At 65.0% G+C, this 12,947-nt stretch overlaps 1 protein-coding gene across 1 annotated transcript in view; it reads left to right on the top strand.

Annotated features, from left to right (window-relative positions):
* The window catches only part of DNMT3A (DNA methyltransferase 3 alpha), a 48,805-nt gene that overhangs the window by 31,273 nt on the left and 4,585 nt on the right, over window positions 1–12,947 (top strand). The window contains 17 exon segments of the mRNA XM_040598325.1: window positions 6,591–6,803; window positions 6,923–7,081; window positions 7,171–7,278; window positions 7,753–7,857; window positions 7,859–7,910; window positions 8,125–8,274; window positions 8,526–8,570; window positions 8,991–9,070; window positions 9,243–9,355; window positions 10,222–10,405; window positions 10,502–10,586; window positions 10,906–11,051; window positions 11,311–11,401; window positions 11,502–11,650; window positions 11,758–11,843; window positions 12,386–12,455; window positions 12,699–12,817. Coding sequence (XP_040454259.1) covers window positions 6,591–6,803; window positions 6,923–7,081; window positions 7,171–7,278; window positions 7,753–7,857; window positions 7,859–7,910; window positions 8,125–8,274; window positions 8,526–8,570; window positions 8,991–9,070; window positions 9,243–9,355; window positions 10,222–10,405; window positions 10,502–10,586; window positions 10,906–11,051; window positions 11,311–11,401; window positions 11,502–11,650; window positions 11,758–11,843; window positions 12,386–12,455; window positions 12,699–12,817 — 1,955 coding nt within the window.

The raw sequence follows: 12,947 nt of genomic DNA, 5'->3' as shown, positions 1-12,947 counted from the left end.
CCAGGGGTCTTGTCCCCACCAGCATCCCCACCGCTACCCCATCGCCTCACTCTCTGCGTTGTTCCCTGCTGCCAGCAGGTCTCCCTGGCAACAGGTCCCCTTGTGCCACCACCGCTCCCGATGCTATTTATAGCCCTGCGCTGCTAAGCACCATCATGCTGGCACTGCTTGGCAATGGGGGGAGGCTGGCATGGCTGGGGCATCCTGCATGGCACAGCTGGCACAGCCACAGTGTCTCCATGTGGGCACAGGGTGTGTCTACAGCGGCCCTGTGGGGTGCAGGACATGGCTGGCACAGCCACAGTGTCCCCGTGGGGCACAGAGCACAGCTGGCACAGCCATGATTCCCCATGGGGCACAGGGCACAGCCACAATTCTCCATGGGGCACAGGGTACCACTGGCACAGCTGCAGCGTCCCCTTGGACCACATAGGTCATGGCTGGCACAGCCACAGTATCCCCATGGGGCACAGGGCACAGCCACAGTATCCCCATGGGCACAGGGCACGTCTACAGTGTCCCTGTGGAGTGCAGGTCGTGGCTGGCACAGCCACAGTGTCCCTGTGGGGCACAGGGCACCACTGGCACAGCCTGGCTGGCACAGCTGTGGTGTCCCTGTGGGGCACAAGGCACTGCTGGCATGGCCACAGTGTCCCAATGGGTTGCAGCATGACTGGCACGGCAGCAGTGTACCCATGGAGCGCAGGGCACGGCTGGCACAGACACAGAGTCCCCATGGGGTGCAGAGTATGGCTGGCACAGTCTCCGTGTCCCCATGGGGCGCAGGGCACAGCCGGCACAACCACAGTATCTATCACTGTGGGGCGCAGGGCATGGCTGGCATGACCACAGTGTCCCCACGGGGCACAGGGCATGGCTGGCACAGCCACAGTCTCCACAGAGCACGCAGGGCATGGCTGGTACAGGGCACAGCTGGCACAGCTGGGGTGGCCACGTCAGGGGATCTTGTGGATCAGCAATTCCTGGGGTGGCCAGCGTGGGCACAGGGGGTCCCGCCGCCCCAGTGGAGCTGGCAGCCAGCGGCGTGGGGGGAGCACCGCCAGCCCCAGGGGCTGAGTGTGGCTGCTGCCCACGGGCAGAGCTTTAGCCAGGCACAGGGTGGGCTGGCAGAGCCGTGGGTTTCCTGTGGGGTGTCCCGGCCAGGGTGGGCACCCCGCGCACACTGGGGCTGTGTGCCAGGAGCCGTGTTTGCCAAAATCATGCTTGTGGTCAGGGCCTGCAGCCCCTGCCCTGCAAGAGGCGGGGAGGGCAGGGGGGGCACCAGCCATGCAGGCGTTCGCCTGCCGCCACAGCGCGGCGCAGCCCTCGGTGCAGCAGTGCAGCGGCCACCGGTGCCATGCATGGACCCCTGTGCTGCAGGCCGTGGGGCAGCGGTGACTGCCCTGGCAGCCCCCAGCCTCACAGCCCCCTGCCCCTGCCCACACTGTGTGCCGGCCAGTGCAGGCAGCTGCTGGCCATGCTGTGCCATGTGGAGCATGTGGGGCAAACTGCGGCACAGCGCGGCTGGGGAGGTTGGTGGTTGCAGCCACTGAGTAACAATTTTCCAACATAAGGTTCACTCGCCAAAACAAATGCAGATTCAGGTCAGCCAGAATCACTTGTCAGCCAAAAATAATTGGGAAAAAAATGCTAAAAAAGTCAAAATGCTTCTTTTGAGGAGTCTCTCATTCTCAAACAATGCTGAATTTAGCCGCGTTTATTTCCGTTATTTTTCTAATAAGAATAAGTGTTTTCTTTTCATTACGGGAGAAAGCCTGAAATGTTTTCAGGCTGGATCAGCCTTTTTCCCCCCATCGCAGCTGACAACCACCAGCAAGCTGCATGCCCAGCACCAATTGTCACTTGCTGGTGGTGTCAGCGACAGAGTCCCCAAGGATTGGGGATGGGCCATGCCACCCACAGCCCTTGCGGCTCCGTCACGGGGAGAGCCATACCCTTTCCCTCCCTCCAGTGAGCTCCCTGTGCCAGCCGCGGTGCTGGCTGTGCCACAGCATAGCACTGGCTCTGCCCCCAAGGGATTTCCTTCTTCGATGGTGCCAGGGTCCCGGAGGGCTGGGGGACAGGAAGCCCTCCCCGGGAAGGGACCTCCATGGCATGGCCCCAGCCCTTGTCTCGCCACACTGCAGCCCTTTGGCACCGGCTGTTTCCTGCTTGGTGAGGTCCCCAGACCTGTAATCGGTCAGCTCGGAGGCATATTTTTAGTGAGTGCAGCAGGCTGGCACCGTCCCCTTGGCCAGGCATGGCCACTCCTCATCCCTGGACGGTGTCAGGGCTTCCCTTGCCAGGCACTGGGCACAACCCCGTGCCACCCATGGCAGGGACACCCACTACCCATGCCCCAGCACGCCAGCGCTGTTGGCATGGGCAGAGGCTGCCTGGCAGGGTCCCAGCAGCTCAGCTAGGGTCACCAGCCCTGCTGCAGTGGGGACAGGGACAGCGTGGTCCCCTCTAGCCTTCCCTCCTCTTCCTCACCCCCAGCAGCCTCCGAGGGCCATCACTGCCCCTCAGCAGCCCCAGTGCTGCAGCTGGAACAGTAATGTACAGCTCTGGGCACTGTCCCTTGCCCGTCTGTGCTGGGACACCCTCAGCCAGGCCCTGGTGTCAGCGGTGAGCCCCTACCCTGTGCTAGGGTGGGGAAGGGATGGGGCAGGGGACAGAGGTAGGATGAAGATGGAGATGGGATGAAGATAAGATGGAGATGGAGATGGGGCAGTGGATGGAGATGAGGATGGGGATGGAAATGAGGATGGGGGTGGGGCAAGGACAAGGACTTGGAATGGGGATGGGGAGGGCATGAAGGTGGGGGTGGGGTAAGGACAAGGACGGGGATGATGGTGGTGACAGGGACAGGGATGGGGATGGGAATGAGGATGGTCGTGGAGGTAGAGCAGGGGCTGGGCAGAGCTGCCTGTGTCTGTGGGCGCAGGAAGGCAGGCGTTGGGTTGATCGTCTGGATGTGCCCTTCACCTGGAGCTCCAGTTTATCTATAACGACGGTGGATGGGCGATTTCCTCCCTCTGCCCTACTCCTGCCTCTCCCCGGGGACAAAGCAGAAGCATTCCCACAGTGGCACCCGGCAGCTTTGTCCCCTCCACTTTTCTTCCTCTTCCCCATTGCCTCCTCCTTGGCTGCAGCCTTCCTCGGGTGCCCCTGGGTCCCTCCTGGCTCTTCCCACATCCCCAGCCCCCATGGGTGCCCCACACCGGGGTGTCCCTGCCCAAGGGTGCGCCAGCTGCACCCCCCCGGCCATGCTCCCGATCCACCCCATCCTCTGGCTGGGGCTGAGTTCAGGTCCAAATAATTTTATTCCAGGTCCCCAAAGGTCTGGCACGGCCAAGGGTTGCTGGAGGGGACAGGCTGCCCATGGGCTGCCATCACTCCACTGTGACCCCCAGAGGCTGAGGCTGTTTGCCTGGCACTGGGGTGCAGCCGATGTTGGGGGTCCCCGGCGGGCTAGCAGCCTTGGGCCAGGTGTTTTAGCCAAGGTGCTGCAGCACCGGCCCCAGTACCCCTTGGCCTGGGTGGGGGTCTGCAGGGCCGGGCCAGAGGGCTCTGCTAGCACACAATCCCCAGCCTTCCCACTGGGGGCAGCCCCATGCCCCGGGGGTGACAGCCATCAGCGGCTTTGTCCCCTCCACTCTGCAACACAAAGGGGACCCGGAGCTCCGGAGCTACCTCTCTGTGGGACATCTCCTGCCTGGGGGTCCTGGGGGACTCCTGGCCCAGGGCTGTCTGGGAAGGCAGTGGCAGCAGGCTGGGGGGCTGGCAGGGGACAGGCCGGGGAGGGGGGAAGGCAGGCATCCCAAGCATGTCCGGTCACAGCTGCGGTGGCAGCTCCCGCATGGGCTCCCTGCTCTGCTCTGCATCGTTGAAAAACTTGTGCCCTCAAACACCCCACCACGGTAGGAGGGCAGCGGCAGCACCTCACGGCACCCGTGCCTCAGCTGAGACCCGCACCGTGCGCATGGGTGCTGTGAGAGGGCCACCCGAGCCCCACGGCAGCTCAGTGCTCCAGTCTTGGTGGCCCACCTGCCGCCGGCTGTGGGAGAGGGGACACGGTGGAGCCCGTGCTTGGCCTTGACACCGTGCACAGCCCCTGCGGCTGCAGCCGGCAGTGCCCAGCCTGGCCTGGCCACTAAGACAGAGTCCAGGCACACGGCATGGCACAGGCAGTGTCACTGCTGGGGATGGCCCTTGGGGTGGCTGGCTGCTGAGGGGACAGGTACCCTGGCTGCAGGGGGTCTGGGTGTCGAGGGCTGTGCCTTGGGGGTCCAGAGCCAGGGGAACAGGCTGTGCGGTGTGTTTGCTCTCGTGCAGTGGGACAGCTGGCTCTTAGGGGACATGCCAGGGATGTGCCAGCACTGGGGGATGTGCTAGGGGACAGGCGGTCATTAGGGGGCTGGTTTGGGGGTATCTGGGTCTGCACCTCAGCAGCCACGGGCAGGGGCAGCCTGTGGTAGGGAGCCCACCGTCCCCATGCTGGTCCGCCATGGCCTCTGGGATGGGGAGCTGCTGGGATGCAGCCTGCAGGTGGGCCTGGGCTGGAACAGCTGAGTCTGACCAGACCAGTGCTGTACTGGTGTGTGCTGGGGGCTGAACCGGGGACTGCAGCCCCAGACCAGTGCTGTGTTGGTGTGTGCTGGTGGGCTGAATTGGGTGATGTGGGCCCAGACCAGTGCTGTGTTTGGTGTGTGCTGGTAGGCAGAACTGAGTGCTGTGGTCCCAGACCAGTGCTGTGTCATTGTATGCTGGTGGGTCTGGACTAGGTGCTGTGGTCCCAGACCAGTGCTGTTGTGACTCTGGACTGAACTGGGTGCTGTGGTCCCAGACCAGTGCCATGTTGGTGTATGTTGGTGGGTCTGGACTAGGTGCTGCGGTCCCAGACCAGTGCTGTGTCGTTGTATGCTGGTGGGTCTGGACTGGGTGCTGTGGTCCCAGACCAGTGCTGTTGTGACTCTGGACTGAACTGGGTGCTGTGGTCCCAGACTGGTGCCGTGTCAGTGCATGCAGATGTGCCAAGCCAGGCCAGCTGCTCCCAGACCAGTGTCTGTAGTGGGCCACACTGGTGCAGCTGATGCCAGCCGGTCCCCAACTGGTGTGTGGCACTGGGGTGCTCGGGGCAGGCCCTGCCAGCCCTGCCAGCGCGGCCGGACGGGCAGGGCCCTCAGGGCAGATTCCAGCCGTGCCGGGCCGAGCCCCCCGGGCCGCCCCCCGCCCCGTCCCGCCGCACAAAGGGGCCGTGGGGCCGCGGCCCCGGGATAAAAGGCGGCGCGGCGCGGCGCGGCCCAGCTCGGACGAGGCCGTTGAGAGCCGCGGGCCGGCCAGGGCGAGCGCGGAGCCCCCGCTGCTGCCTGGGGCCGGGCCTGAGGAGCGGGAAGGAGCTGGAGCGGGCCGGGCCGGGCCGGACTGCGCGGGAGCGGGCCCGGGGAGACGGCGGAGCCCAGCCGAGCGGCACCGGGCCACGGTGAGAGACACCAACGAGCGGCGCCCAGTCGAGCCGACCCGAGCGGAGCCGATGCGGGCCGAGCCGAGTTGCCGAGCCGGGCCGGGCCGAGCGGAGCCAAGCCGGGCCGAGCCGCGGGCAGGGGGCCGGGCCGGGCTGTCCCCCCGGCGCCGCGCGGCCCCTCCCCGCCGCAGCCAACCAGCCGGGCCGGGAGGCACCATGTGACCCGGGGAGCCCAGACAAAGAACCGCCGGCCCTGCCGGCTCGGCTCGGCACAGTTCGGCTCGGCTCGGCCCGGCCCGGCCCGCGGCGGCGCCCAGCCCGCATGGGTAGGTGGCCACCGTGGGGAGGACGGCTCGGCTCGGCTCGGCTCGGCTGATCCCGGCACTTCCCGGCCGCAGGGCAAGGCTGGTCCTGGCTCGGTTGAGCTGAAGTGTCCCGGCTGGGCCCCGCGGCACGGCACGGCACGGCACGGCTCAGCCTGCGGGCGCGGCTCGGCACGGCCAGCGCCGCTCAGCACACTGGGCCCGGGGGCGGGGGAGGGCTGGGGACCGGGAGGGTGACACAGGGGTGCTGGGGCTGTCCCGGGATGGGTCCTGGCAGGAGCCTGGCTGCCGAGGGTCTCCAGGAATGGAGCTATACCCCGGGGCGGGGGCTGGGGGTACCCTTGGGTGGGTCAGGAGGGTCCAGGGGGCTGGGAACTGGGGACCCGTGTGGCAGCGGGGCCGGGCCAGCCGTCCCGGCAGGGACGGGATGATGTGCAAGGATCCAGGACTGGTCCCATCGCTCCTCAGGCATCGTGGGGTGGCCAGGAGCCAGGAGCAGGGACAACCACCCAGGTGGGGGCAGAACCGGGGCAGGGAGTTGCCATCTTCCCCAGAGCCACCCCCAGCAGCTTTGCAGATGCTCCCCAAGCCACCCCCCACCCCAGCCACAGAGGGAAACTGAGGCACAGGAACGCGGGGGACCCCCCCAAGCTGCACCAGGCAGGGTGGCGATTGGTGGTTGCAGCTGGACTGCCAGGGTGCAGCCCCCCAAGCTGGGCTGGCCCAGGGCCCCCCACCCCGGGGTTGCAGGTGAGCGATGCCCCACAGCCCTGCCCTGACCACTGTGTGCCCCCCCACAGGCGGAGAAGAAGGCGAAGGTGATTGCCGTGATGAATGTTGTGGAGGAGACGCCGCGGGCAGAGCCCCAGAAGGAGGAGGAGGCCAGCCCCCCCACCTCGCAGCAGCCCACTGACCCAGCTTCACCCAATGTGGCCACCACGCCTGAGCCAGTGGTGGCTGACGCCGTGGACAAGAACACCTCCAAGTCAGCTGATGATGAGCCCGAGTACGAGGTGAGGGCAGGGCTGGCTGGGAAAGGGGGGGGGTGTGCTGGTCTGCTGCCCCCCAGGGACACAGATGCCCGTTCCCCACCAGCCTCTGACCTTACTCCCCCCATCAACTCACCGTGCAGGACGGCCGGGGCTTTGGCATCGGCGAGCTGGTGTGGGGCAAGCTGCGCGGCTTCTCGTGGTGGCCCGGGCGCATTGTCTCCTGGTGGATGACGGGCCGGAGCCGGGCGGCCGAGGGCACCCGCTGGGTGATGTGGTTCGGCGATGGCAAGTTCTCGGTGGTAAGTGGCACCTGTGGGGTGGGGGTCTGGGCTGTGCACCTGCTGTCTCCAGGTGTCCCCCCAGCTCACAGCCACATCCTGTCCCCCAGGTCTGTGTGGAGAAGCTCCTGCCACTCAGCTCCTTTGCCAGCGCCTTCCACCAGGCCACCTACAACAAGCAGCCCATGTACCGCAAAGCCATCTATGAGGTGCTGCAGGTGAGTGTCTGCGGCTGCAGGGTGACACCCCAGCACCAGGACTGGGGACATGGGTGCTGGTGCAGGTCTGTGCTGCCAGGTGCAGGCAGGCTGTATGTCTGTTCACCCTGCCAGGATCCGGCTCTGCATTGCTGTGGCACCCAGCAGCATCCTGAGGAGCCAGGTGGTGTCTCAGAAGGGTGGGGGATCTCAGGGGCTCCCTCCAGAGATTTTTGGGGGTGGCTGGGGGGAGGTTGGGGTCTCTGGAGAGTTGCTGTGGGGTGGTGCTGTGGGGGTCCTGGCTTTCTGGGGGTCTCTTGGTAGTGCTGGGAGGTGTTGGGGGTTTCTTGTGGGGCAATGCAGGGGAGTCTGACCATGTAGGTCCCTTTGGGGCTGGGCGCTACCTGCTTGGGCAGTGCAGGGTCAGAGCTGAGGATGGGGACACCCATGGGTGGGTGGGTGATGGCTTGGCTGTGCCTGCGGCTCCCCTGGCAGGTGGCAAGCAGCAGAGCAGGGAAGATCTTCCCAGCATGTCCAGAGAACGATGAGACGGACACTTCCAAGGTGGTGGAAATCCAGAACAAGCAGATGATCGAATGGGGCCCTGGGTGGCTTCCAGCCCTCCGGCCCCAAGGGCCTGGAACCCCCCGAAGGTGAGCAAGGGGAGGCATGGTGCCCTGCTCGCAGGACAGGGACTCACTTGGTGGCCTTGGAAGGTGTCCCCAGGACCCCTGGCCATTGGATCCACATCACCGGGGTGGCATGGGCTTGGGCATGGGAAGCACTGTGGGACTGGCAGGTCCCTCTGCGGGGCCAGCAGGACCCCACTGATGAAACCCCGTTAACGGGACCCAACGCCCCTTGCAGAGGAACGAAACCCCTACAAAGAAGTTTACACGGAGATGTGGGTAGAGCCAGAAGCAGCTGCCTACGCACCACCCCCACCCGCCAAAAAACCCAGGAAAAGCACAACAGAGAAGCCCAAGGTCAAGGAGATCATCGATGAACGCACCCGAGGTACCACCTGGGGGGTCGTGGATGCCCCTCCCCCCTTCCATGGGTGTTTGCCTGGGCTGGGTCCTGGTGTTGGCAGGGCTGTGCTCACCACGGGGGGCTGGTGGGGGCGAGAGCTGCTGTGGCCAGGTCTCCTTCTCCATCGGGGGGGCCCTTCCCTTTGTCCCCCTGTGGGACTGTGCAAGGGGGACCTGGCTAGGGCAGGGCTGGTACTGGACAGGACCCCCTTCCCCAACACCTCTCTCCCTCCCCAGAGCGGCTCGTTTACGAGGTCCGGCAGAAATGCAGAAACATTGAAGGTGAGTGTGGGGCAGTGCCCAGCTCTGGGACGCATCCTGCCCCCAGGGACAGGGCTGGGGTGGAGGGTCCCTCCCTAGCTGGGATGCTGCCCAGGGCTGGAAGCGGGTGTTGGGGGCCAGGTTGGAGCAAGGAGGCATTGGGAGCCCTGCCTCACTGTGCCCACAGTTGGGCCCCGGTCACACCACGATGGTTGTCCTGGTGATGCTAGCAGTTTGGGTCTTGAGGGGGGGCGGGGAGAGCTCTGCCATTCCCCAGCTCGAGGGGGGCAAAGCCGGTGTGACCCAGACACGGGGGTGGGCATTTGCCAGGGTCGGCAGCAGGACGTGGCCTGGGGTCAGGCTTCTCCCCACATGCTGGGCTCACCAGGGTACCGGGCGTTGGCAGAGCCTGGGGGTAACATTCTCCTCTCCTGCTCCTAGACATCTGCATCTCCTGCGGGAGCCTCAACGTGACCCTGGAGCATCCTCTATTTATCGGAGGAATGTGCCAAAACTGCAAGGTACGGCGAGCAGGCACAGCTGGGTCCCCCAAACACCCAGTGCCAGAGGTCTCCCTGCCAGACCCCTCTGCCGGGAGCTGCCCCAGTGCCCTTGCTGGGTGCCTGGCCTTGCAGCAGCATCCCAGCTGCAGGGCTCAGGCCATGTCACACTCATGCCTTGGCTCTCCCCCAGAATTGCTTCTTGGAGTGCGCCTACCAGTACGACGATGACGGTTACCAGTCCTACTGCACCATCTGCTGTGGCGGCCGTGAGGTGCTCATGTGCGGCAACAACAACTGCTGCAGGTCCGGGGCCGCTGTCCCGGCATGGGGCTGGGGAGGCTTCAGTGATGCCACTGTCCTGGCATGGGGCTAGGGAGATTTTGGGGATGCTGCAGTCTGCCAGCATGGGGCTGAGGAGGTTTTGGTAATGCCACGGTCCTGCCATGGGGATCCGGTGATGCCAGTCCTGGTGTGGGGCTGGGACATTTTGGTGATGCCACAATGTCGGTACAGGACTAGGAGGTGGTTCCAAAGTCCCAGTGTGGCATTTTGGTGAAGCTGCAGTCCTGGTGTGAGGCTGAGGAGGTTTTGGTGATGCCCTGACCCTTGTGTGGGGCTGGGGGAAGTTTTGGCAATGTCACACTCTCAGCATGGGGCTGGGAAGTTTTGGTGATGCCCAAGTCCTGGCTTGGGTAGGGAATTTCTGCTGATTCTTCAGTCTGATGTGGGGCTGGGGAGGTTTTGGCTGTGCTCCAGACGTGGCATGAGAATTTGGTGATGCCAGCCCTGGTTTGGGGCTGGGCTGTTCTAGTGATGCTGCAGTCCTGGCACAGGGCTGGGGAGGTTTTGGCAATGCTGGTGTGATGCTGGGCGGTTTTGGTGATGGCACGGTTCCCAGCTTGCAGGTCTTTGCGTGGGGCTGGTGGAGCTTTGGGCAGTGTGGCAGGTCCTGGTGTGAGGCTGCCAGTCCCGGCGTACCCCCCTACCACTTACTTTCAAAGGGGGCACGGCTGTAGCCTGGCCTTCATCCTGCTGGGGCAGCGGGGCCATGCTGGGGGCACCATCCTCCCACCACCAACTGCATTCACTCCCCAGCATCCCACAGCAGGGATGCTGCCGGGAGCACCGGGCCCAGCCCTGGTGCTGATGCTGGCTCCCGGCTCTCACAGGTGCTTCTGCGTGGAGTGTGTGGACCTGCTGGTGGGCCCGGGGGCAGCCCAGGCGGCCATCAAAGAAGACCCTTGGAACTGCTACATGTGTGGCCATAAGGGTGTCTACGGGTTGCTGCGGCGGCGGGAGGACTGGCCCTCACGCCTCCAGATGTTCTTCGCCAACAACCATGACCAGGAGTTTGTGAGTGTCCCTGGGGAAGGACCCCCTTGCCCTGGCAGGGCTCCCCACTGCCCCATGTCACCCCTCCCCACCTGACGCCCCCCCTGTGGCTTTCAGGACCCGCCGAAAGTGTACCCACCAGTACCAGCCGAGAAGAGGAAGCCCATCCGGGTGCTCTCACTCTTCGATGGCATCGCCACAGGTGGGTGGGGGTCCCCAGACCAGCAGCCCCAGCATCGGCCCTCCCTGGGGTGTGTTTGGGACCGGTGGCAGCAGCAAGCAGCCTGCCTGCACCCCACAACTGTCCAACATTGGGGCTGGGGGGTCCTGCACCCATTGGGGTGTCAGCAGTGCGTGGGCAGACCTGTGCCACCTGTGGGACCCCCAGCTGGGTATTCCTGTGGGCAGCCCCCACAGTGTCCTCAGGACCCTAGGGGGTGTACACTGTTGGGGGTCTGGGGAGGGTGATGGATGGTGGCCGGTTGTCCATGCGCCAGCCACACCAGCCCCGCTACCTGCAGGCCTGCTGGTGCTGAAGGACCTGGGCATCCAGGTGGACCGCTACATCGCCTCGGAGGTGTGCGAGGACTCCATCACTGTGGGCATGGTGAGGCACCAGGGCAAGATCATGTACGTCGGGGACGTCCGAAATGTCACCCAGAAGCACGTACGTCCTGCCGGCCAGCCCCCCACGGCTCCCCCAAAGCGCCCGGTGCCCAGCCCTCTTCCCCAAGACAGGACTGGTCCTTTGTCCTGCATCTCCCCATGTGCTTGGCTTTGCCAGCATGGCCTTGCCATCCCACCAGGGAGATTGGTCACCATCCATCCCCTGTGTATCCATGTCCCCTGAGCCGGTGGCAGCATCCTCCTCCCTGGGCAGCGTCTGGCACCAGCGCCTGCCTCACCAGGGGTTCTCCCTCTTGCAGATACAGGAGTGGGGCCCCTTCGACCTAGTGATCGGGGGGAGCCCCTGCAACGACCTCTCCATTGTCAACCCAGCCAGGAAGGGGCTCTACGGTAGGTGTCTCACTGCTGGGCTGGGGCTGGCCCCCACCACCAGCCCCCCACTGCTGGCCCCCACCACTGATGCCAGCCCCTCTCGCTCTCTCCTGCCCAGAGGGCACCGGGAGGCTCTTCTTTGAATTCTACCGCCTGCTCCATGAAGCCCGGCCCAAGGAGGGTGACGACCGGCCCTTCTTCTGGCTCTTCGAGAACGTGGTGGCCATGGGGGTGAGCGACAAGAGGGACATCTCGCGCTTCCTGGAGGTGAGTGCTAGGGAGTCACCATCCTCCAGCCCTGTGGACCCCAGGGTCCTGCTCCTGTGGTGGGCTGCTGAGCCCTGCTGACTTCTTGCCTCTCTCCCTTCCTGCAGTCCAACCCCGTCATGATTGATGCCAAAGAAGTGTCTGCAGCACACAGGGCACGGTACTTCTGGGGGAACCTTCCTGGGATGAACAGGTTAGTGAGAGCCCCCCAAAGCCGAGCCACTCACCTGCCCACCACTGCGCCGTGCCTGCTGTGGAGCCAGGGCTGCCAGCAGCCCCTGCTTGGCCACTGGGAGCAAGGGCAGGGGCTGCAGAAAGGGCTGGGGACCCCTGGGTCCTTCCCCAGCCCAGGTATCCCCATCAGTGGTGGGCGAGAGCAGGAGGTGTTCACAAGGGAGCACTGGGTGACAGCACAGCCTGAAGCCCATATTGAGGAGGACAGTCCTGTCCTTGCTCCATCCGTGCTGGTGGGGTGGTGTGGAGCTGCTGTCCATGTCCCTCCCAGGTGGTGGCAGTGGTGGTAGACGGCTGGCTGGTGGTCATGGGCAGGCTACCACAGGGATCAGCTGCTTCTTGCCGTCAGCTTCTGCAGCCCCTCAAAACACCCTTGCCCACCCTGCATGCCCACAAAGCCCAGCGTGAGAGCTGCCCTGCACCTGTGCAAGTGCTCATGTGGCAGTGTGGTGCTGTGCCAGCCTGGGCCCACCCCATGCCCACCCTGTCTCTCTCACCCAGGCCACTCGCGTCCACAGTCAACGATAAGCTGGAGCTGCAGGAGTGCCTGGAGCACGGCAGGATAGCAAAGGTCAGCTTCAGCATGCAGGATGCAGGTGGCGGGAGCGGGGCTGGTACAGCCAAGGGGGTGGTGGAGTCCCATCGCTGTCCCTGGTGGTCCCAGACTCCTGTGAGGGTGGAGGAGGGATGTGGCAGTGGCACCAGCACCCTGGCATGGGAGCACCCTGCCTGTGACTGCTGTGCCTGGCTGCAGCCGGTGCGCCGGGAACTCCATCCCGCCATCCCCAGCATGACGAGCCTGTGCCTCTTGCAGTTCAGCAAAGTGCGAACTATCACCACTCGCTCCAACTCCATCAAGCAGGGCAAGGACCAGCATTTCCCCGTCTTCATGAATGAAAAGGAGGACATCCTGTGGTGCACAGAGATGGAGAGGTACCGTGGCCGGCTGAGGGCTTGCCACAGGGCTGTATGGGTGCTGGGGCAGGGGGAGCCGGCAGTGCCGTGTCCCTCGGCCAGCACATCCCCCTGACCCCCTGTTCCCCATCCCCTCCCCTCGTGTCCC

Source organism: Falco naumanni, chromosome 6, assembly GCF_017639655.2.
Source record: "Falco naumanni isolate bFalNau1 chromosome 6, bFalNau1.pat, whole genome shotgun sequence".
NCBI classification, from domain to species: Eukaryota; Metazoa; Chordata; class Aves; order Falconiformes; family Falconidae; genus Falco; species Falco naumanni.
The sequence above is the reverse complement of the archived record's forward strand: the minus strand, read 5'-3'. Positions and strand labels throughout refer to the sequence as shown.